The sequence below is a fragment of the Ipomoea nil genome, unplaced genomic scaffold (assembly GCF_001879475.1).
Source record: "Ipomoea nil cultivar Tokyo-kokei standard unplaced genomic scaffold, Asagao_1.1 scaffold0865, whole genome shotgun sequence".
NCBI lineage: Eukaryota > Viridiplantae > Streptophyta > Magnoliopsida > Solanales > Convolvulaceae > Ipomoea > Ipomoea nil.
The window spans coordinates 584,210-606,882 of record NW_017617293.1 but is presented as its reverse complement, the minus strand read 5'-3'; the positions used below and the strand labels follow the sequence as shown (position 1 = coordinate 606,882).

The 22,673-nt window shown below is 35.3% G+C and overlaps 1 protein-coding gene across 1 annotated transcript; it reads right to left on the bottom strand.

Moving 5' to 3' along the window:
• Positions 1-544: 544 nt before the first annotated feature.
• On the bottom strand, positions 545-22,209 carry LOC109178663 (protein ACCELERATED CELL DEATH 6-like). The gene is made up of 3 exons (XM_019328200.1): positions 22,187-22,209; positions 5,156-5,715; positions 545-1,195 (listed from the first exon to the last, which is right to left on the bottom strand). The coding sequence occupies exons 2-3, from the start codon at positions 5,669-5,671 to the stop codon at positions 545-547; spliced, it is 1,167 nt and encodes a 388-aa protein (XP_019183745.1). The 5' UTR covers positions 5,672-5,715; positions 22,187-22,209.
• Positions 22,210-22,673: the final 464 nt, after the last annotated feature.

The window sequence follows — 22,673 nt, the reverse complement described above, 5'->3', positions numbered from 1 at the left end:
AACTACTTATAACTATGTGTGCAACTACTTAGAACTATAGGTGCAACTACTTATAATTATAGGTGCACTTAGTATTGATGCTCAGTGTAAATTTTTACTTGCACCTATAATACATTTTACATTCACTTGTAATACCTTTTAGTTGCACTTCGATGTTCAATTATTTACGAAAATGTCACCGCGATTTTTAAAAAAAATCAGTGTTTCTCATCCATTAGATCTGGACACGTGGACGGACAGAATTCATTTCTATTTCGCTCCTGGACGAAGCATTCACATCTGAGTGCGATTATATATATATATATATATATATATATATATATATATATATATATATATATATATATATATATATATATATATATAAAAGTACATTGGGCTGCAAATATATTAATTAATATTAATATTAATATTAAAAAGACGAAGAAAGTGATGTAATTTATTTATTTAAAAAGAATTGAGAATTCAAAATGCAGAAAGTGTAATGGTAGAAACCATTAATATTTTTTTTTTTCTTTCAATCCATCTCATGACATGACAACATCTAATAATGGTAACTAATGTGCATTTTAGTTACAGATGAGCTTAAGAAATAATCTACTAAAATGAGACAGAGGATGTCAAATATTAGAAATAAAGGTGAAGAGGGGAAGACTTCATCTTTTTTCATAACGAGATACATAGCAACAAGAAAAGCGAAAAGATGGCCGCTGAAGAATGCGATCCAAACGATTAGAGAATTAAAATGTGGTAAAATGGCGTACAACGCACCGAGGAATGCAGCTACGACTGCTATTATGGCAACAAAAGTCATGGCGATGTTGAATCCGCAAAGCGTCCTGACAATTGAGTCGTCCCTAATAGAAGCCCACAAGGTTAATACCACCATGATCATGTAAATGAATATCGCCAAAACAGAAGTTACGAAAGCAACAGTATCTGCCCTAACAAAATTGCCAAAAGCTGTATTTCCTAACAGTATTGGGTACCCTTTGTTTTCGATATAGCCTCCAGGGATTGTAATACCAGCTCCAAAGCTTATGGTTAATATCAATGTAGCCACAATGGTCATTGTTTTACTTATTCGTAGATAACGATTATTTTCCTTGTCTATATTCTTATCAGTATCTTCCTGATTTTGTAAGAGGTCAGCACGAGGTCCACTTCTCTTACCACTCCGCTGAGGTATTCCGCCCTGCATTTTAATTGTAGTACGTAAAAACACCAAAATTATATATGAAAAACTACAAGCAACCTGATCGATGATGGTTTAATTTAGCCGGCGTCGGCGGTAAATTAACAGTTAAAGTGCTCAAATCCACAAACTTTTGATTAAATATTGTTTACCAAATAAGTCTAAATTATCTATATCCAATTAAACACGTAAATATAATATAATATTGAATTAACTTTAACATATATATATTGTACTAGTTTTTTACGCGCATTGCGCGATTGGGATAATGCCCGATGTTTTTTTTTTTTTTTTTTGAATAAATACTTTAAAATATATCAAGGCAAAATTATATTGAAATTGTTCATTCATAGATAATTGAATGTTAAATTTGCGTATTTAAATAGATAATTCTAAGTTTGCAAATGCAAGATAATATAGTCAAGATTGCTTATAATTGTCAATAAAATAATTGTATAGGTATGGTTGAAACCAAATACGGAACATAAGAGAGAGCAAATAAAAATTAGGGCATAAAATATTAAATATATACTAATATTGAAGAGCTAACTGCTGATTACCAAACAAGGACATTGCGAGATAGTTTCCCACTTCAATTTGTTGTGTGATTTGAATATTCTTTTTGTCAATAAATCTCCTAAGTAATTAATATGATTCGCTTAATTATATTTTTTTAAAACAATTATATATATATATATATATATATATATATATATATATATATGCAATTTTTCATTTTACATGTTAACCTAAACATCTAATTTTTTCAAATTTCTTTTTACCAACCGTTGATACAATTCGCTGGTCAAATTCGCTAATATAATCCACGCTAACCGCTAACTTCTGATTGTCAAACAAGGACATTGCGAGGTAGTTCTCACTTCAATTTGTTGTGTGATTTGAATATTCTTTCTGTCAACAAATCACTTAAGTAGTTAATATGATTGGTTTTATTAATTGTATTTTTTTAATTTTTTCATAGTATTAATAAAATACTTGGTAAATAAATATATAGCATTATTTTGTATTATAACTTTGATATTTAATTAAAAAATAGTGCACAAAAAAAAAGATAATAGACAATGTAGTGAATATAATCAATTGTTGAATTTTAATGTAAATAATTTTTACATTGGAGAAATATAAAGACAATATAACTAATAAAATTATTTCTCTTAATTAATTTATTGATAAAGAATAATTGTTTTTAATAAAGACATTGTAGGGACAATGTAGCGAATATAATCAATTGATGAATTTGAATGTAAAAAGAATTTTTATATTGGAGAAAAATAAATACATATAATAACTAATGAAATTATTTCTCTTATTTAATTTATTGATAATAAATAATTTTTTTTAAATAAAGACATTGTAGACACATAAATTTAAATTAAAGAAATGCGTATTTATTATTTTTTGTTGTAGCTACTAAATTATTGTTTTAATTAATTTAATAAGAGTAAAATAGAGTACTAATTATGTCAATTTTCATTGGGATGGGGTTCGAACCTAAGACCTTTCTTATTGAAATCAATGAGTAAGTTAACGGTGAACTAACAGAAATTAACGGAAAAAATAATATTTGATGAAAAAGTTAACGGATAATTATATTCATTAAGGATATATTAGGAAATCTTAAAGAAAAATTAAAATCTGATCAATCTGAACCATTCATTTGATTAAAAAATTTAACCACCATTTTTTATACCCATTATAGGTCTAACTCTCTTAGGCTCTTATTAATATAGTAGATATATTACGGAGTATTTGCTTTGTCATTAGTAATAATAGTGTACTATTCAATTTATATATATTTAGAGTTAATTCCATCAGAGTTCCTTTGTCTTCGATGACCATTCTAAATTTAGTCTCACTATTATTATTGTCATTTAACGTTCAAGACTATTATGTTTTGGACACTTTTAGTCCTTCCTCATGACTTTTCCTATTTTTAGTAAGACGTTTTTGTCTTTTCATATTTTTCTTTTGTTATTTTTCTAGTTTCAATCGGTTTAATTAGTTTAGGACTTTAGGCAATCTCTGATTTTTAGTAACCATATTTTTAAACCGGTTTTTAGTAAAGTCCCAATTAAATTAAACCGGTTAAAACTGGAAAAATAACAAAAGAAAAACATGAAGTGACAAAAATACCATTACTAGAAGTAGATAAATTCATGAAAAGGACTAAAAGTGTCCAAAAAAAATAATAGTCTAGCATGTTAAATTGCAAAAAGGATAGTCTGTGACTAAATTTGAAATTGCCACTAAAGACAATGGACCTCTGGTGGAATTAAATCTATATATTTATCTCAAAATATATAAATTTTTACACCACATTTCAGTAGTAACAAGTTTTAATTAAATTCTAAGTTATATATAAAGTGCTAAGCACATTGTGCTCAGATAGCATGTAGTGACCTCTCTCATATGGTAGGTCATGAGATTGAGTCTCAGTGGAGGCGTTGTTGACTTTAAAAAAAAAAAAAGGTATATATAAAGTTTTTATTTGAATTTTATGTAGATATTTTAATAAATAATAAGATTTATGAGTATGCACATTGATAATTTTACTTTAAGGAAACCCAAGATTTCTTTATTAAAAAGAATTGAAGCTCCATACTCCTATTATGCTAATGCAAATAACTAGCTATATCATATTTTCTTAATGAATCAGAATGCACCGCCTTATTAAATTGTAAAGTCAATTTTTACTGACTCTTTTATGCAAAATATAATAATCTTAATATAGTATAATTATAATTATTTTCTTTTATTAAAAATAATTTCATAATCAATTAAAACTAAATAATATTAATTATGAGAAGTAAAGAATATTAATTATAATATAGTATGATTCACTACTGGAAATTATTGAATTTCCGACCACCTGAAAGTGATCTTAAATCAAGTTGAAAGCAAAAAGTGGTCGGAAATAGCAACAAGGGTTTTTCTGGATACCAAAAGTGGTCGGAATAAGACTTTCAACTTGATTTAAGATCACTTTCAGGTGGTCGGAAATTTCAGAATTTTCAGTAGTGATTATAATAAGGTTTTTGTACCGGTGGTTTTTGGATCCAATTTAGTAGGTGACAAATGTAGGGAAAGTTCACTTTTTGTAAAATCAATTGTGGTTAATGTCATCTTCACATTTCAATACGTGTGTAATCTTTCTTTTTGAAATTTGATGCATACTTTTGCCCATATGTGGTCCAATGGTACCCGAGTTGGACTTCCATTTGGAAGGTTGTGAGTTCGAGCCTCAGTGGAAGCGTTATTAGCTCTTTGTATTTCAGTAGGTTGAGAAAGTATATGAACAGATACTACGAATATGGAAAATCCTCATACTCCATAGAAAAGCATGAAACTAATGTTATTTGAGAAAAAAATTGATTAATGCCTTTTAAATTAAAAATAGTGAATGAGCTTAAGTCCTTATTAGGCAGTATGATTAAGGGGAAAGTAAATCTAATTACTATTATTTAGTTTTAATTGATTATGGTAATTATTTTTAATAAAAGAAAATAATTATAATTATCATATATTAAGATTAAGATTATTATAATTTGCATAAATGGGTTTAGTAAAAGTAGAGTTTACAATTTAATGAGGTGGCGCGTTATGATTCACTGCCGTCATATAGCACCCTATACAACGTCGGTATACAAAGGCAATGTATCAAATATTTTCTCTTTTAAGTAGAGAGAAAATTTACTCTCCCACGTAGTTAGAGTAATGAATTTCTTATTTTTAACTCAATAATTTATTAATGTTAGTTTATTCTTTCAAAGTTGATTAAATAATATATCAAATGTTTAAATATATAAATATATATATATATATATATATATATATATATATATATATATATATATATATATATATCAAATGAATTTATTAATATTAACAAAACTCCAAAACTCTAGTAAAATAAAATAGAAGCAGGGTTTGTGTACTTACAGAGACATGCTTCAAAGCTGAATAGACTTTGCTTTGGGAGGCCACGTGGCGCACATCAAGTGGGGTTTGATGCTGTTTATTGAAGACCAAATGCTTCCGCTTAAGCCTGGCTGAGAAGTAGTTATAATTATAAATGGTCCAACTACTAGACATGGCAATTAAGTGCTGCGGCGTGTTGCCATCTTCGTCTTTCTGATCAGCAAGGTTGTCGATTTGGGGATACTCCAGTATATAATTTACTATATTTCTTCTACCACTCAGTATTACCTCGTGAAAGACATTTTGAGATTTGCAGTTAACCATCGTCCAACAATCTGGTAAGCTATATAATATGCATTTCATCATTTTAATGTTTCCATGCTTGGTTGCTATGTGGAATATTGTTGTCCAATCATCTTCTTTGCCTGCACGAATGTACGCTGCTGATCTCTTTTTCTCAAGGATCTTTCGGACAATTTCATCATCACCAAACTTTACAGCATAATGTAAGGGCGTCCAACCCAAACTGTCAGTCATCTCACACAAAGAAATCTCCTTTTCCAGTAGTAGTTGTATGCATCCTGAGATATATAGTGATAAAATTTTAACTTTTGCATAAATCCAATCTAGTGTGTGTATTGTATACTATGACAAAAAGGAGTGATATAGTTCAGATCACACGTTAAAAAGAGATAATATTCTAAATGGTCATTCAATTATATTATGCATTTATTCTCGAGTTGGTCAACAATTATCAAAATTATCAAATATGATTTCAAGATTACAAAAATTCACTCAATTTAATTCACTAGAAGAAATTAATCAAGGGACCACTACAATAAAGTTTATTTTTAGTATGTTAAATGTTCATTTTTAGTATATTAAATACTTATTTTTAAAGTTTATTTTAAGTATATTACTAAAAAATAAACATTTAGTATGTTAAAATGAGCCTTTAATATATTAGGAATAAATATTTATTAGTGGTCTATATATTGCAATATTGACCATGTATAATTGGCGGTATAATTTACCCTTTCTTTTTTATTTGTGCATTTGATTACCCAAGGCAATTCGCCTTTTTTATATTTTAAGAAAAATGAAAACCCTACATATACACACTACTTGCATTAAATGAGGTTTGAACCTTTTACCTCTCATTTAAAGGAACAATTTGATACCAATGGACCACAAGCCACTTGGTGGTAATTTGTGTTTTAGTATAAATATTTAAACAATTACAAATTCTTCAAAAAACTAATTCTGAAAACGAATTTAAATTCAAAAATGAAATTAAATTCTTCGTACTACAATGTTATATATTAGAGCCAGCTCTGGCCATCACAGAAAGCCCCCAAACTTTGGGGGCCTTTTAAAATTATTATTATTATTATTATTATATACATATATATATATATATATATATATATATATATATATATATATATATATATATATATATATATATAGAGTTGCACTCGGGTGCGAACGGCTCGCCCAGGTGCGAAATAGGAATGGATTCTGTTCGTCCACGTGTCCAGATCTAATGGATGAGAAACACTGATTTTTTAAAAAAATGCGGTGGCATTTTCGTAAATAATTGAACATCGAAGTGCAAGTAAAATGTATTACAAGTGGCTTGAAAATCTCTTGAAAATCTTGCATATTTTCTTTGCACGTTTTTTTTAAAAAAAAATTTGAAAAGGAACATGTTCATCGTTCCAAACAACTTGCATTTAGTCTTGCTAAATTTGATGACTGGAAGTTAAGAATACAGGCTCTCCTATGCTCCATTCATGATGAGATGTGGGACGTCATAACAACCGGACCAATCACAATCATGATGGCGAATGCTCAAGCAGCTGCACAGGGTGCAGGAGCTCCACAGATGATAGTAAAACCAAAAGACCAGTACTCCTCAGAAGAAAGAGCAAGAGCGAATCTGGACAATGTAGCAAGAAACATTCTCTACAACTCTCTGGATGATTCCCTGTTTCCAAGAGTCCGAAAATGCAAGAATGCTATGGAAGTGTGGAATGTCCTAATGAGTCTGGGAGAAGGAGACGAGCAAGAAAAGGACAACAAGCTGACAATGGCTATGAAAAAATTCGAAGATTTCAAAATGCTGCCAAATGAATCAATCTTGGAAATGGAGCTCAGATTCACCACACTGATGGGCGATCTATCAGATCTTGGAAAAGAACTTACTGAGAAGGAAATGAATCTGAAGATCCTTCGTGGTCTACCTAAATCATGGGAAATGAAGGTTATTGCAATGAGGGACAGTCGAGATATGAAAACGACAAGCACTGCCAAAATTTTCAGTGATCTCAAGGCATATGAGTTTGAACATGAACCAAAAGATGCCGAAGATTCAGAAACAAGAAACATTGCTCTCTTGGCAAATCAATCAGCTTCAACATCCAACAGGTCGAAATCTAACTCTTGTGAATTTTTATCTGATGAACAATATGCACTATTTGTCAGGAAAATGAAAAGATTCATGAGAAAGAACAACTTTCAAGATCCACAACGTTCGAGCCACCGAAAGAAGCACGAGAACTTTCCTCAAACATCTAAATCTGAAACCATGGACTCTCAGCTATTGTGCTATAATTTCCGAAAGCCAGGACACTTCAAGGCAAACTGTCCACATCCCATAGTAAGCAAACATCAAGATAACAATGCTACCACAAGCCCCTCAAAAGAGACTGGAGAAAGACATAAAAGAAGCGATAAACCTGAATCATCAAACTCCAGAAAGGAAGGAAGAAGGAAGGCAATGTTAGTAAACGAAACTTCTGACACAGTCGCAACCGAAAGTAGCTCCTCAAGTTCTAGCTCAGAAGACGAAAGCACTGATGAGGAGAAAGAACTGCTGTGCCTATTCAGTCAAGAGTCAGACGAACTATGTCTCATGGCAGATGAAGACGAGGTAAATTGTCATTCATCCTCTTGTTATTCAGCTGAGTCAAGTTCTGTGAGAAGTTTTACCTCAAATGAATCTATCACCGAAATGATAATGAGGTTCAATGTGATAAATAGCACTTACTCCAAACTCAAGGAGGAGAACTCTCGGCTTATGCTTAGCTATAATGAACTAAAGCAAGTTCGTATTGAGAACAATATGCTAGTCATTGCTAAAGAGCAGCTTGAGAAAGATGTTCTCGCTCTAAAGGAGCTGTGCACAACAAAAGAGAAGAGAGAGCAAGAACTCCTTGAAGTTTTGGATAAATTCAATAATTCATCCAACCTAATGGATAGAATGATGAATGAATCCAGACTGCCCGGGGAAAGAACTGGAATTGGTTTCAACCCCAGCTCCTCTTCACAAGTCGAATTGAACAAATCCACGAATGCATATTCACACGAAAGCTTCGAGGCCGCATTTGTTCAAGGACCCACCCAGATGTCTGAGCCTATGATGGTAGTTAACATTGTCAAAACACCACAATCAGCAAGCCAACCGAAAAGTACGGCTGAACAACGAATTGTGGAATCTGGAAAGAAGAAATCTAGTAATGGCAATCCTAGACAAATCTATGTCAAAAGGAATGGACCAAATGGCAATAAACAGAATCCACGCCATAAAAAAGGTCAGCCTAACTAGAACATTCAATCCAACAAAAAGACGAATGATAACCAGAGGCAATATCGTCCGAAATTCACACGAGAGAATCCTGCACAAGGAATCCCAAGAAGCGGACAAATCAGACAACCCGAAAGATCCTTCAAAAGATCTGGGTATGGCAATGGATGGACTGGGCCATCAGAAGAAGATTGGTTTGATTATCCAGAACCTCTTCCAAAAGCAGTATTTGAAATGGTTCATCTGCGTAAACAAACCAATCATCTCAAGCATTATGAAAATCTTCCTCAGGAAGATCAACGTAAGATATATAATGCTAAAGTCTTTGCCAGCATCCATTATGATTATCGCACATTCAATGGATATAGAGGACCGAGGATGAGTCGTGGATACTCTAGGTTAATGTGGGTTCCAAAGTTGACTGCTAACCCCCAAGGACCCGAAACTAAATGGGTACCTAAAAACGCATAATCTTTGATGCAGGAAAAACAGGTCATATGGTATATTGATAGTGGATGCTCAAGACATATGACTGGTGACAAAACAATGTTGAGCAACTTTAAAGAATTTGATGGACCCAAAGTTATCTTTGGAGGTGAAAACAGCGGCAAAACTCGTGGAAAAGGGGACATCATCAACAAGGGAATAACAATTCAAGATGTCTCTTATGTTGAAGGACTGAAGTTCAATCTTCTAAGCACAAGTCAATTTTGTGACAGAGGATACAAAGTAGAATTTCTCAAAGACAAATGCAAAATCGTGAACACGAAAGATAACAAGACAGCTTTAACATGACAACGAAAGAAGAATATGTATGTATTATCTTTAAATTCTTCCAATGCTAACGCTTGTTTTGTAGCCAAAAGTGATGCAGATCTCAATCAAGAATGGCACAACAAACTAAGTCATCTGAACTTGAAGACGATAAACAAGCTTGCCAAGAGGAATCTCGTAAGAGGGCTACCCGAAGCATCGTACACGAAAGATAAAATATGTGAGGCATGTCAAAAAGGAAAACAACTCAAGTCATCCTTCAAGTCAAAAGATGTGGATACAAAGTCTCGACCTCTAAGCCTTCTACATATGGACCTCTTTGGACCAGTTGATCCAGCAAGTTTGAGTGGAAGAAAATATACTCTTGTTATAGTAGATGACTACACAAGATATACATGGGTGCTCTTCTTGAAAAAGAAGAATGAAACAGAAACCATTCTTCCAAATCTTTTGAAACAACTTCAAACAGAAAAGGAGCTCAAAATAATTCGAATAAGATCATATCAGGGAACGGAATTTGTCAACAAAGTCATAAAGGAATTCTGTGCGCAAAATGGAATTTTCCACCAACTTTCGGCAGCACGAACTCCTCAACAAAACGGAGTAGCCGAAAGAAGAAATAGAACCTTGAAAGAAGCTGCACGAACGATGATCTCTCACTCAGGACTACCTAAGAGATTTTGGGCTGAAGCCATAAACACGGCATGCTATACACAAAATAGATCCTTGATCAACAAATCTCACAACAAGACACCATACGAGTTATGGAAAGGTAAAACACCTAGTATCGGTTATTTTCATGCCTTTGGTTGCAGGTGCTTCATACATAACAATGGAAAGAATCATCTAAGAGCGTTTGACGAAAGAGCTGATGAAGGGTTATTCATGGGTTACTCCTCTGTAAGCAAAGCATTCAGAGTTCTAAACAAACGAACAATGGTAATTGAGGAATCCATTCATGTCAAGTTTGATGAACAATCTGAGATGAACCCATCAGGATGTAAAACATCAATCGAGTCAAATCAAAATCCTCAGCAACCCGTTAACGAAAATACCTCAGACGATGAAGACATACTCTCGTCCTACATGAAACATCATCTAAAGGTTCATGAACCCGAACCGGTGCCTCAAGAAAAGGTTGGAATTCAACAAAATGATCCTTCATCTATCACAACATCTAAACCAATGATTTACATTGATCTACCTTACATTCAAGAAATGGACGCTCAAAATCAACAAGATGCTTTTGAACCAGACCTTCGATGGTTAAAAGATCATCCATCAAATCAGGTTATTGGAAATATTCAGGAAGGTGTAAGAACAAGAGCCTCCTTGCACGAAAGTATGATGGCGTGTTTCCTGTCGCAAATGGAACCAAAAACCATAGAAGAAGCTCTAAAAGACCCAGACTGGGTAATAGCCATGCAAGAAGAACTCCACCAATTTGAACGAAATAAGGTATGGGAACTTGTCCCGAGACCATCTCATCAGAATGTCATTGGAACTAAATGGGTGTTTAGAAACAAAATGAGTGAAGATGGGCTCATTGTTAGGAACAAAGCTCGACTTGTTGCTAAAGGGTATTGCCAAGAAGAAGGTATTGATTTTGATGAAACCTTCGCCCCTGTAGCTAGATTGGAAGCTATTCGCATATTTCTAGCTTTTGCAGCCTATAAGAACTTCAAAGTTTATCAAATGGATGTCAAGAGCGCTTTCCTAAATGGACTTCTTGAAGAAGAAGTATATGTTGAACAACCACCTGGCTTTGCAATCAATAATGAGCTTGAAAAGGTGTATCATCTTAAAAAGGCTCTTTATGGCTTAAAGCAAGCTCCACGAGCCTGGTATGATACTCTCTCACACTTTCTTATCAATTGTGGCTTCACGAAAGGAGTGGTTGATAAAACACTCTTTCGTATAAAAGATAATGACCATATTCTTTTGGTACAAATCTACGTTGATGACATTATCTTCGGAAGCACGAATCCAATCTTGTGTGAAAAGTTCTCTAATCTTATGAAAGGCAAATTTGAGATGAGTATGATGGGTGAACTGAACTATTTTCTGGGTTTGCAAGTCAAACAATGCCCAGATGGAATATTCATAAATCAAGCCAAATACACCAAGGATTTAATCTGAAAGTTTGGCATTGATGGAAAAAGTTCGGTTAAAATTCCAATGAGCACATCCCTCAGAATGGACATTGATAATGAAGGAAAGGATGTTGATCAAACAAGCTTTCGAGGTATTATTGGTTCTCTCCTATACCTGACAGCAAGCAGACCTGACATTTCGTTTGCTGTTGGTGTATGTGCACGTTTTCAAGCTAAGCCGAAAGAAAGTCACCTAAGTGCAACAAAAAAGATATTAAGATATCTTAAGGGAACGCAAAGTGTCGGTCTTTGGTATCCAAAAGATGGATCATTTGATCTAGTTGGATACTCAGACTCTGATTTCGCTGGATGTCGGATTGATCGAAAAAGTACCTCAGGAACCTGTCAGTTCCTAGGAGGACGAATTGTGTCTTGGTTTAGTAAAAAGCAAAACTCTATTGCCACAAGCACGGCTGAAGCCGAATACATAGCAGCCGGAAGTTGCTGTGCTCAAATCTTATGGATGAGACACCAATTGAGAGATTATGGCATAAATGCACGAGAAGTGAGCATAAAATGCGATAACACGAGTGTTATCGCTATCACGAACAATCCTGTGCTGCACTCTCGGACCAAGCACATTGACATCAAGTATCACTTCATTCGTGATCATGTCGAGAAAAAGAACATATCTCTTGAGTATGTCAATATTGATGATCAACTTGCAGACATACTCACGAAACCCTTAAGTGAAACGAGATTCTCTTTTCTAAGGCATGAACTCGGAATGATTGAAATGACGTAAAGCTTAAAGAATCAAATCTGCAAAGATCCTTGCTCTCGAAAATCAAAAGATTTGATTCATTCTCACACGCAAGGATCTTTATAAATGAAATACTCTATGAGAATCATTTTCTCATCTAACAAAAATTCTAGTGTCTGTCTTTACATGTGCAGGAATGAGTACGGGAAGCGAAAGAACCATTACGGAGGCACGAGAAGGAAAGAGTGATGTTCTCAGTGAGCCACTAGTGACTGAGCAACAGCTCAATCAGTTCCTTGAACACGCTCAACACATACGAAGCCTTCTCCGTAACACGTCCGATAATGAGTCACGAGAATCCTTCCACTCTGTTGGCAATCCCATTGGATATGTCAAAGAAAACAGTGTGCTGGAACTAAGCGACAGTTTTGACTACTCACCCTCAGGCACCCCCACCAAGATAGCATCTCCTCTCAAATCCACCGCAAGCAGCAAGAAAAAGAAATCTTGAATAACTTTGTTAGGCCACGGTGACAAACTGTGATGTTATCTTGCTCACGATCTTTTTATTTATGACTCCATCATGAAAATATTTTGTCAGTATCTAAAATATATTGTTAAGATTCGCACGTTATCTTTTGCCTATATATTATTCTTCTATTTCATGAGCTTTACTCATTCACAAAGATTTTAGAGAAGGATAAAGATTGCAGGAATGGATAAGGGAAAGGAAAAGAGCAACGAAGCTGAAAAAAGGGCTAAACGTCTAAAACATCATATGCGAGAAGCCGACAAGCTTCCGAATGCCATCGTCATAAGGCTTGAAGAAGGCGGAGAAAGGGTCATTGTCACCTACTCCATGCCCAACACAGCACCAATGGACAAGGAATCTCATGACAAATTGATCAACGAGTCCAGGGCTACAAAGGCTTACTGCATGGAACAAGCCACTCGGCTTGCTAAAGAGAAAATTCCGATGATGAAAAGGTCTAATGAGCAATCATCTTATGAAGTTCCTCAACCTAGTGAACAATTCTCTGAAGATATCACTATGGTTCACTCTCGGCCCGTAACTCAGTCATCCGAACCCACTCTCTCACTTGAGGAGTTGGATGAATATGCAAAGATGACAAATCTGACTGATGTGACCGAAGAGATGACTCGCCTGGAACTTCACGTGCCTTATCGTTTTCTCTAAGCTTTTGTATGCTGTACTCTCGTGACCTGGAATCCTCGTAATCTAATAAAATTTGCTGTCTTTTCGTGCTTATCTTCTCTTGCTTATAATGACTGCTTTTCTTGTCTATGCCTAACTTTATATGTTACTTGTCTAAATCACAGGAAAGCTCATCATTCATACGTTTTCTGGTCAAAAAGGGGCCATAATTTTATGCATTACTTTTCTTAAAAGAGAATTGAAGTTAGAGTTTCATATAGAAACAAGATAACAGTCAAAGTCGTACTTGAAATTAATGACTTCTTGACTACAGTTACAAGCATTTATTGTAACGTAGAAATTTATGTGTAGCAGACACATGAGCTTTGTGGATTTCTTGCTATAAAAGGGGGAGATTTCTTCACTTTACACTCATCCCTCTCCTCTTTACCATGGCTCCAAAGAAACCTTTCACCAGAGGTGATTCTCACAAGTTGAAAGAAAATGCCAAACGTCTCAGGGAGGAACAGGGTGATCTCTACCCTGGTAACAGCCCTCATGCACCAGTAGAAATCCCCTCTGACTCCGATTCGTCTCTTAAGTATGATGATATGGCAGGTTTCATTGTTGAGAGCGAAGAGAAGACTTCAAAAGATCCAACCAGGACTCCAGATCCAGACTATATGGCTTTTCTGGCACAAGAGGACTTAATGGAGAAATATGATCAGGAGGAAGAACCCGAATCTTCATCTGGCTCAAACTATCCACGAACCGGGGAATGGTTCAAGCAAATGCTGGAAAATTTGAAAAAGGCCAAGGGAGGACCATCCGAAGTCAAGAAAAACGAGAGGAAGAAAAATTGATCTTTTTATCTTATCCTATGTACTTTCTTCTCTCGGTTTATGAATAATAAAGTTTAAAAGGGCTCTGGTTTCGTCTGGTGTTATGAAAACCTCATCTTTCGGGTTTGGAATCATGACTAAATATGATTAATGTTTTTAACCTTTATCTCCAACCGTTAAGATGAATCCCAATGGGATCATGTGGCCGAGAAAAGTGGTCCACTTCCCCACTTTGTCTGATACATGATGTGACGTGCATTTAATGCACCTATAAACACTCGAGTGATCTTCTCTCTCCTCATTAAATGAGGGAATGATCATTTTTGATCTGCAAGCAATCTTATCACTCCCCCATGATGATCAGTTACCTTTTGGAGAAGAAGAACCAGAAGTGATTTGAATTTTAAACCGTTCATCTCTAAATGGATCATCCATACCCGAAGACCCGGAGTTCTATAAAACCCCTCTTAAACCTCTCTTGATCCTTTTGCCCTACCTTCCTCACTCTTTTTTTTTCCATAACCCTTTGTCTCTCTCAAATCCACAACCATGGCAGAACATTCACAAGCATCACCATCTAATCCTGAACCAGAAACTCCTTCCAACATGGAAATCCCTAGCTTTCCAACAGAGGACCTAAGATTCATTGAATCCAGAGTAGCCTTCATCGTAGGGGGGAGTATGTGGGACGCGCATGGATTCCTTGAATATATCTTGGATAGAAATTTTGGTGAACACATCATACATCTCCTTACAGAAACAGGATTATACAGCTTCGTCACACACCTTTATACTGTTTGGCACCCGGTTGATGTAACCCAGTTTTATATGAATGCTTCAATATCTTCTGATTATTTGACTATCACTTCCAGAGTCAATAATCATCATGTGGTTCTTACCGCAGAGGACGTTCGATCAACATACGGGTTTCCACAAAGAGATGAGTCTTACAAGACAGATATTATCTATTATCATCTCGACCCAGAGGACTTCTACGAATCCATCAAGAACAATCACGCACCATCCAAGGCAGAAATCTCATGGCCGTTGAAGAAGAAATGGTTCCGGCTAGACTATGAGTTCACTGTTGATATCTTCAATAAACTCGTCGATCACAAGACCTCGGGCACGGATGATGTGACGAAGGAAAAATTGAAAATGCTGCATGCCTTCTTGAATGGTTTTAAAGTCGATTGGTCAAAGATCATTTTCAACAACATTGTTCACACCATCACTTTTCATCGAAAAAGTCCAGGAGACATTGCGAAGAAGTTGGGATATGGTTTTGTAATAAGCCATCTTCTGGCAACGAAAGGAGTCGTTCTGCGCCCAGGAATTCGGCCTGGCCAGAAAGCATGTCAAATGAAACAAAAACCATCAGGATACGACAAGCAGAAGGCGTTGGAGTTGGGAATCCCTATTGAGCAAGTCAAAGCCAAGCGGAAATCAAGAACACCTAGGGTTTCAGAAGATGAGCAGCCCAAGCCGAAACGACAAAGACGAGAAAAGCGCTCCTCTCGGAGTAAGGCGAAAAAGGGAGAAGAATCTTCAGCTGTTCCAATCTCACCAAAATCTCCACAAAAGAAGAATGATCCTATTCCACCCTCTCCTCTACCAGAATCAATCATAGTCAAGGATTCATCCGAAGACGAAGATAACTTAATTCTCTCCAGAATTATCAATAAAAGTCACTTTCGGTCTCCCGTGAAGACTAAATCTTTCCCGAAGGAATCTTCTACGCCGAAAGAAGGAGACACGAAAGAAGCACTTTCTGAGGGGGAAGCTCAACCGAAAGATGTTCTTCCTGAGAAAATTCCTGCTGATCAAGAACCCAAGTCTGATCTCGGTTCTCCTCAAGACCACCATCCACAAGAACCTACTTTGGCAGATCAACTCCTTCGAGAGCTGACACAAGAACCTGCTAATGTAGATATGGAGGCCAGTCGCTTAAGTCTTCCACAAGAACCTGGGTCACCAGAAAAGACGAAAGAGGCGACTGATGCTTTGATCCCTTTGCCTTGTCTGCCACAAGAACCTACCAATACAGAGCAGGTAATTCTGACACAAGAACCTGTGTTGGTAGACGAGACAGCAGTAGTGCAGGTACAACCTCCGGCCATCCCAAAACCATCAGCCCCAGCTCCAGAAGTAAAGGTTCCTCAACCTTCACCAGATCAGTTGCTTAGAGAATCCATTGAACGAGATTACAAACGAGTTCAACAGTGGCAAAAGTGGCGCACTGCTCCCCTGCGGATCTTTCTTGAAACTTTTGAAGCAATGCAGGATGAAGAGGAATTTGCACTTGCATGGATTGGCACTGATGATCTTTCAAAAGCTCTTCAAATTGAAGTGATCAATCGCGTTTTCTCTTACAAGATGTCAAATCGCACTCTCGGGAGACTATGACACCTACCCTCAGAGATCTCCCTTAAGAAGACTACCATCTGACAGTGATGACTCGGAAGAAGTTTCAACTTCCCATCGCGAAGATTTGACTCGTGCTATTGTTCCGCACATCCAACCCATAAACGAGACTCCAATCAAGCAAGGAAACAAAAGTATGCGTGAAGGAAAACTGGAAGCTTCACCAATTCCTCTTAGCTCAGATAGTGGTGGAACCGGGAAGCACCACCTCAAGATGATCACATGGACACATCACCAACAAAAATTGAGGAAGAATCTCCTGCGGAGTCCCCACGAACTATCATGAACATCATGAGAGGAACTGTTCATTCAGCCGAGACCATCCACAGGCAATATCTTGCTTTACGGGAAAAGGACACGAAAGTTATGGCTGATCTATGCAAGAAGGTCGATTTTCTGATAGCAGCCCAATCCAAACCTCGATCTCCACCTCCAGCACAGCCTCAACCGCAGCAACAAAGCCAATCAGATCACAAGATCCTTGAGCGAATGACAAAGAAACTTTATGATCTCGAAGCTTCTTTGAACAAAGTTGCGCGACAACAGCATGAAATCAAACACTCTCACTTTGGTCTCAAAGAGCGTGTGGATTTGGCCTGTACAAAGATTGACACATATCAGGACAATTCGTACCAACTGGGCGAATATGCACTTCAAATTCTCGGATATGCTCAGGATATCTTGCTTGCAATCAACAAGGTCTCTTCCATTCCTCCTACCACCTGTGCTGATGCCAAAAAGGGGGAAAAGAGAAATGATGACAAAGATAAGGATGATGATCAGCCGAGAGATAGCACGAAAGATCAAGCTCGTGAAGCACGACACTCTCCCTCTCGGACACCAAGTGACTATGACCAAAGGAACCCGAATCCATCTTCCAAGTCTCGTGGTCATCACTCCTCGAAGTCAAGATATGGTCGATACCAATCCTCCAAACAAATCAAGCCTCGACAATCATTTGGTTCTGAAGCCAAATACATCTTCACAGGATTGCCAAAGAGAGAACAGATGAAATTAAGGCAAAAGCTTATGAGAGACAACAAAGTAACTAAGGATGGCATAGGAAACTTTGTGGACTTCGTCCCATATGAAGAAGGCAGTGGCAAACGATTCGAGGGTTGCAATAATCCCACTTGGTTAAAAACAAAAGACAACCACACAAGACAAAACCACATGAGCACTCAAAATGAGAGAATCAAAAGAGCAAACAAAGAACTGTGGAGGAAGCATGATGAAGAAAGAAAGAGAAGAGAAGATGAAGCAATGGAAAGAAAAAGGATCGGGAATCTCATTGAAGACCTTTCGAATGTAACCAAAGACTCCCCACAAAATGTCATGCATAATGCAGCTTTCAAAGTGCACAAGGAATCAGGAAAGAGCTACCAAGAAGGCATGAATTCGTTTGAACTGATCTCGTGGTGGAAGTATGGTATTGTTGAAGGAAGCAACATTCGGGAAGCCTACAACAATTACACTGGTCTGAACATCAGAGGAGAACATGAAGAGCTTGTCAGGACTAATCCTATCAAAGTCTTCAGAGCAAAAATCAATGAGAAAATTGATTTCAACAGGACGCTAAAGCAACAAAAAGAAAAGGATGACCAAGAGTTCAAGGAAGCTGAACAACAGAAATCAAAGCTTTTAGAAATGTAAGTTAACTTTTGTTATATTCCTTTTATGAAGTTTTTGTAATGATTACATCTTTATATATGAAACTCTCATTGTTACACATCTCGTGTCACCTGTTTGAGTTACTTGTTCTTATATCGCTTATTAAACGCTCTTATCTAGAAAAAGACTTGTAAACTCTCGAGTATGGCTGTTTTTATATAAGAAAAATCTTTATGGAACTTTTGTCAGCCTTATAAGAAGAGTATAGGTTTTGGCATCATCAAAAAGGGGGAAATTGTTAGGAACATTGTATTAGGATTTTGATGATACCAATGTAATGTAGAAAAGTAGACCCCTAACCATTAGCTGTTTTTGTTTCGCTGCTTTCGTCCTAGACGAGAGTTGCCATAACTCCTCTGTAATTCGTGTTAAGATAGACAAACACACGAAAATGAGGTATGACTAGATGTTAGGGTCTCCAAGGCGAAAGAAGACACGAGACATGAAGAACAACAACGAGAGTCAAGCAGGAGTTGTCAACAAACACGAAAGGACAGTGTTTGTAAAAGACGATCTTTATTAAACATCACTTCTCTTCTACAACGAGAAGAATGTTTCACCTGTCTAATTTGACAACATCCTAGGACAATAAGGACTTCATTTTATGGGACTCACTTTTCAAGAAGCATTAAATGAAGATGTACTATCTCTTGGAGCTAAAGGACAAAACCCTAATGCTTTCCATACCTTCAATGGCTACATGGTACAACATCATTGATGGAGCATTTAATGCATGAAGCTCCCCGGTCCTTGTCTAATGGTTAAAAGGTTCGAAAATCTCATCTCCCTCCAACGGATGGATTTTCATCACCTATATAAACCCACCTTCATCAACTAAGAAGGTGCTGGTTCATTATCACTCGACTTACTTACAAAAGCTCTTGAAACGTCTACAATTTACAAAAAGCTTTTGTGAACCAGTTTTTGAGGTGTTAAGTTACTTGGAGAATCACTTGTCTTACACCTCAAGGAAATCTTGACATCAGTTTGAAGCTATCATATCTCAGAGTCAAGATCTCTTCGTTGGAGAATTCAAGAAATCATTTTCTACCAACCTCAACTCAGGAGAAGAAGTTGATAGAGGCGGAGTAAACTCAAGGAGTTGAAAAACCTACGAAGGCTGTCCAGCTTAGTGATCAAGGAAGTCTTTGTGTAATTGTACTAAGAGTGATAGTGCAATCCTTCCAACAGTTGTGGAAGAAGAGTGGAGTAGGCAACATTGGCCGAACCACTATAAAATCCCGTGTCCTCTCTATCTCCTTACTTACGCTTTTCTTTTTGCTCTCATACCATTCTTTATCTTTACCAAAAGTTCGTCTAATTACGCAAACTCGTGCAAAGTATTTAAAACGAATCTATCTTATCCGCTGCGCCAAGACACCGAAAGGTGACGTTTAGGGCTTTTAACGAAAAGAGTCTATTCACCCCCCCCCCCCCCTCTAGACTCTCATCTCACTCTATCGGGACCAACACTAACCTTCATATTCACAATTATTGAACTCTATATTCACAAGTACAGAACTCTATGTTCATAATTATAAAATTCTATGTTCACAACTCTATATTCATAATTTTTGAACTCCACATTCACAATTATGAACAATTTTGAAATCGTGTCTACCTTGAAATCCTTATCTTAAAACTTTTAAACTTTATACTTTTTCTCCTATTTAAACTCTACTATACAGCCATTCGGTTTAAATTGTACAAATTATTTTTTCTTTATTATTGTACTTTTACAACCTTTATTGTTCTGATCTCCTAAACTCTACAAACTTTTTTATTTTCTGAGGACACTGATAGGGAAAACCCTTCAATCACGTTAGCTACTAAATAAAATTCAATATTCTTCTCTTGTTTATAAGTGCTATATTATGATTTATCTTGTAATTTTATATTGTTTAGTGAAAAGAGGGAATGTCCTTAAATTTATAATACAATAATTTTTGTGTATGTAATCAGGGGTGGTTTTCTTATATTTGTGACTCCATTCTTAAAAAAAAAAAAAAAAAAAAAAAAAAGACCCTACTAAAAATATAAGCGCAATCTTTAAAACTAATACTATAAAATGTAGGGATAAAGTACAAATAAGTCACTGAACTATTTAGGAAAAAGAAATTAAGTCATCGAACTCAAATAACTCCCAAATAAGCCATTGAACCCGGAAAAAAAGAGCAATTAACATTTTTAACAGGTTAACTCCATGTTTTTGCTGACTGAATTGCCAAATGTTTATTTTATTTACTTTTTTTATTATTATAATCCACCTACATAGTAATATATTTTAAAGTAATTATAATCAAAGTAGTTTTGTCTTCTCTAGATCTAACTTATTTATTTATTATTATCTTTTAAACAAAAGATCCAATGAAAAAATAATAATAAATAAATAAATCAAATCTCGACAAGACAAAATTATTTTGATTATAATTATTTTAAAATATAATACTATCCAAGTGGATAATATTAATACAAAATAATAATAATAAACGTAAATAAAATAAATATTTGGCAATTCAACCAGCAAAAACTTTGAGTTTACCTGTAAAAAATGTTAATTGCTCTTTTTTTCAGGGTTCAATGGCTTATTTACTCTTTTTTTCCAGGTTCAATGGCTTATTTGAGGGTTATTTGAGTTTGATGGCTTAATTGATGTTTCTCAAATAGTTCAGTGGCTTATTTGTACTTTATCCCTAAAATGTATGATTTTTATTTTAAATAAGTATGAACGGTGTAAATATTATGCCCTCTAAAAACTGAAACCCTATGCTGTTGCCCATCTTGCACGCCCCAAAATCCGGCCATGTGTAGAACCAAATTTAATTACTTTTTCAAATATGATACTTAAATTGAGCAAATACCGATTTTGGTCCCACGAGTATTAGCAAATTGACAGTTTTAGTCCACATGTTTAATTCCTACCAATTTTCATCCATTACTATTGTTTTAGTACCAATTTTAATCCACGACAATTGTTTTAGTGCCAAAATTTATCACGCCGGTCAATCATTTGTTTAAGACATATTAAAATTTAAAATTTTGAAGGGTATTTTCATCCTTTTCAACTTAAGATCTCAATTTGAGCATGAATAATGAGATTTAAGTCCTAAGATTGATACTAATTCACAGTTCACATCCTCATCTTACCTTAATTTGAGGAGGAAAATTGAAAATTGGGATCAATCTTAGGGCTCGAATTCCTTTATTAATGCTCAAATTATTGGGATCCTAATTTCAAAAAGACAAAAATATCCTTAATAATTTCATATTTCGGTATATCTGAAATAGAGGGGTGACCGGTGTGATAAATTTTGGCACTGAAACAATAGTTGTGGATGAAAATTGATATTAAAACAATAGTCGTGGAAGAAAATTGATAGGAATTAAACATGTGGACCAAAACTGTCATTTTACAAATACTCGTGGGACTAAAATTGATATTTGCTTATTTAAGATGATTAAGATCTTTACAAATATATATATGATATATTATACAAGATTTTTAAAGAAAATTATACCAAAGCCTATCAAGGATAGGTATACTAATAAGACGAATGTTTTAATCCGTATTTGAAATTATATAAGATATTATCTTTAAATTTATAACATACTATGTTTTTGTGCCAATCACATTTAACTATTTATATTTAAAATATTAAAAATAAGTAAATTAAATGATTATAGGAAATAAGAATAACCAGGTTATTATAAAACATTAACAGATGATGTCACATTGTCACCTACTTACCTGCTGTATCCACGTGACGTCGAAAAGTTTGCATTAGCTTTTCCCACAACAATGACAGTGCGCTAGCTATCATGTGTACAACAACTTATTTTTATCAGAATTCATTCATGTCATAAAATTTTTTATAATCTGAGGTGCATATAAAATTTTATATGTAAATCTAAATATGCTTATGTAAAGTCATAATTTATGCTAATATGCAAAATTTTGGGTATAAATTTAGGGAGCAAATTACACTTTTGGTCCTGTGACTATAGAGGATGTGCTAATTTGGGTACGTGACTTTTAAAATTAACAATTTAGTCCTTTAACTATCATTTTTTTAGCAGATTTGGTCCTCCCGGCCAAATTGCTGGTGAAATTTGGCCAGAAAGACGTTCGACTTTTTAAATCAAATATTGGTGGGGGTAATTCGGTCTTTTTAATTGTTGAACCGAATTAGAGGAGGGTTGAGTCATGATTGGTATGTAGCCGTGTAG

What these genes read in the sequence shown, in the direction of transcription:
- LOC109178663 (XM_019328200.1), bottom strand. Translation starts at nt 5,671, where the DNA reads ATGACTGACAGTTTGGGTTGGACGCCCTTACATTATGCTGTAAAGTTT. An exon ending in CAGCTTTGAAGCATGTCTCT is followed by an intron (nt 1,196 to 5,155) that starts GTAAGTACACAA and finishes ATTAAAATGCAG; the next exon opens with GGCGGAATACCTCAGCGGAG.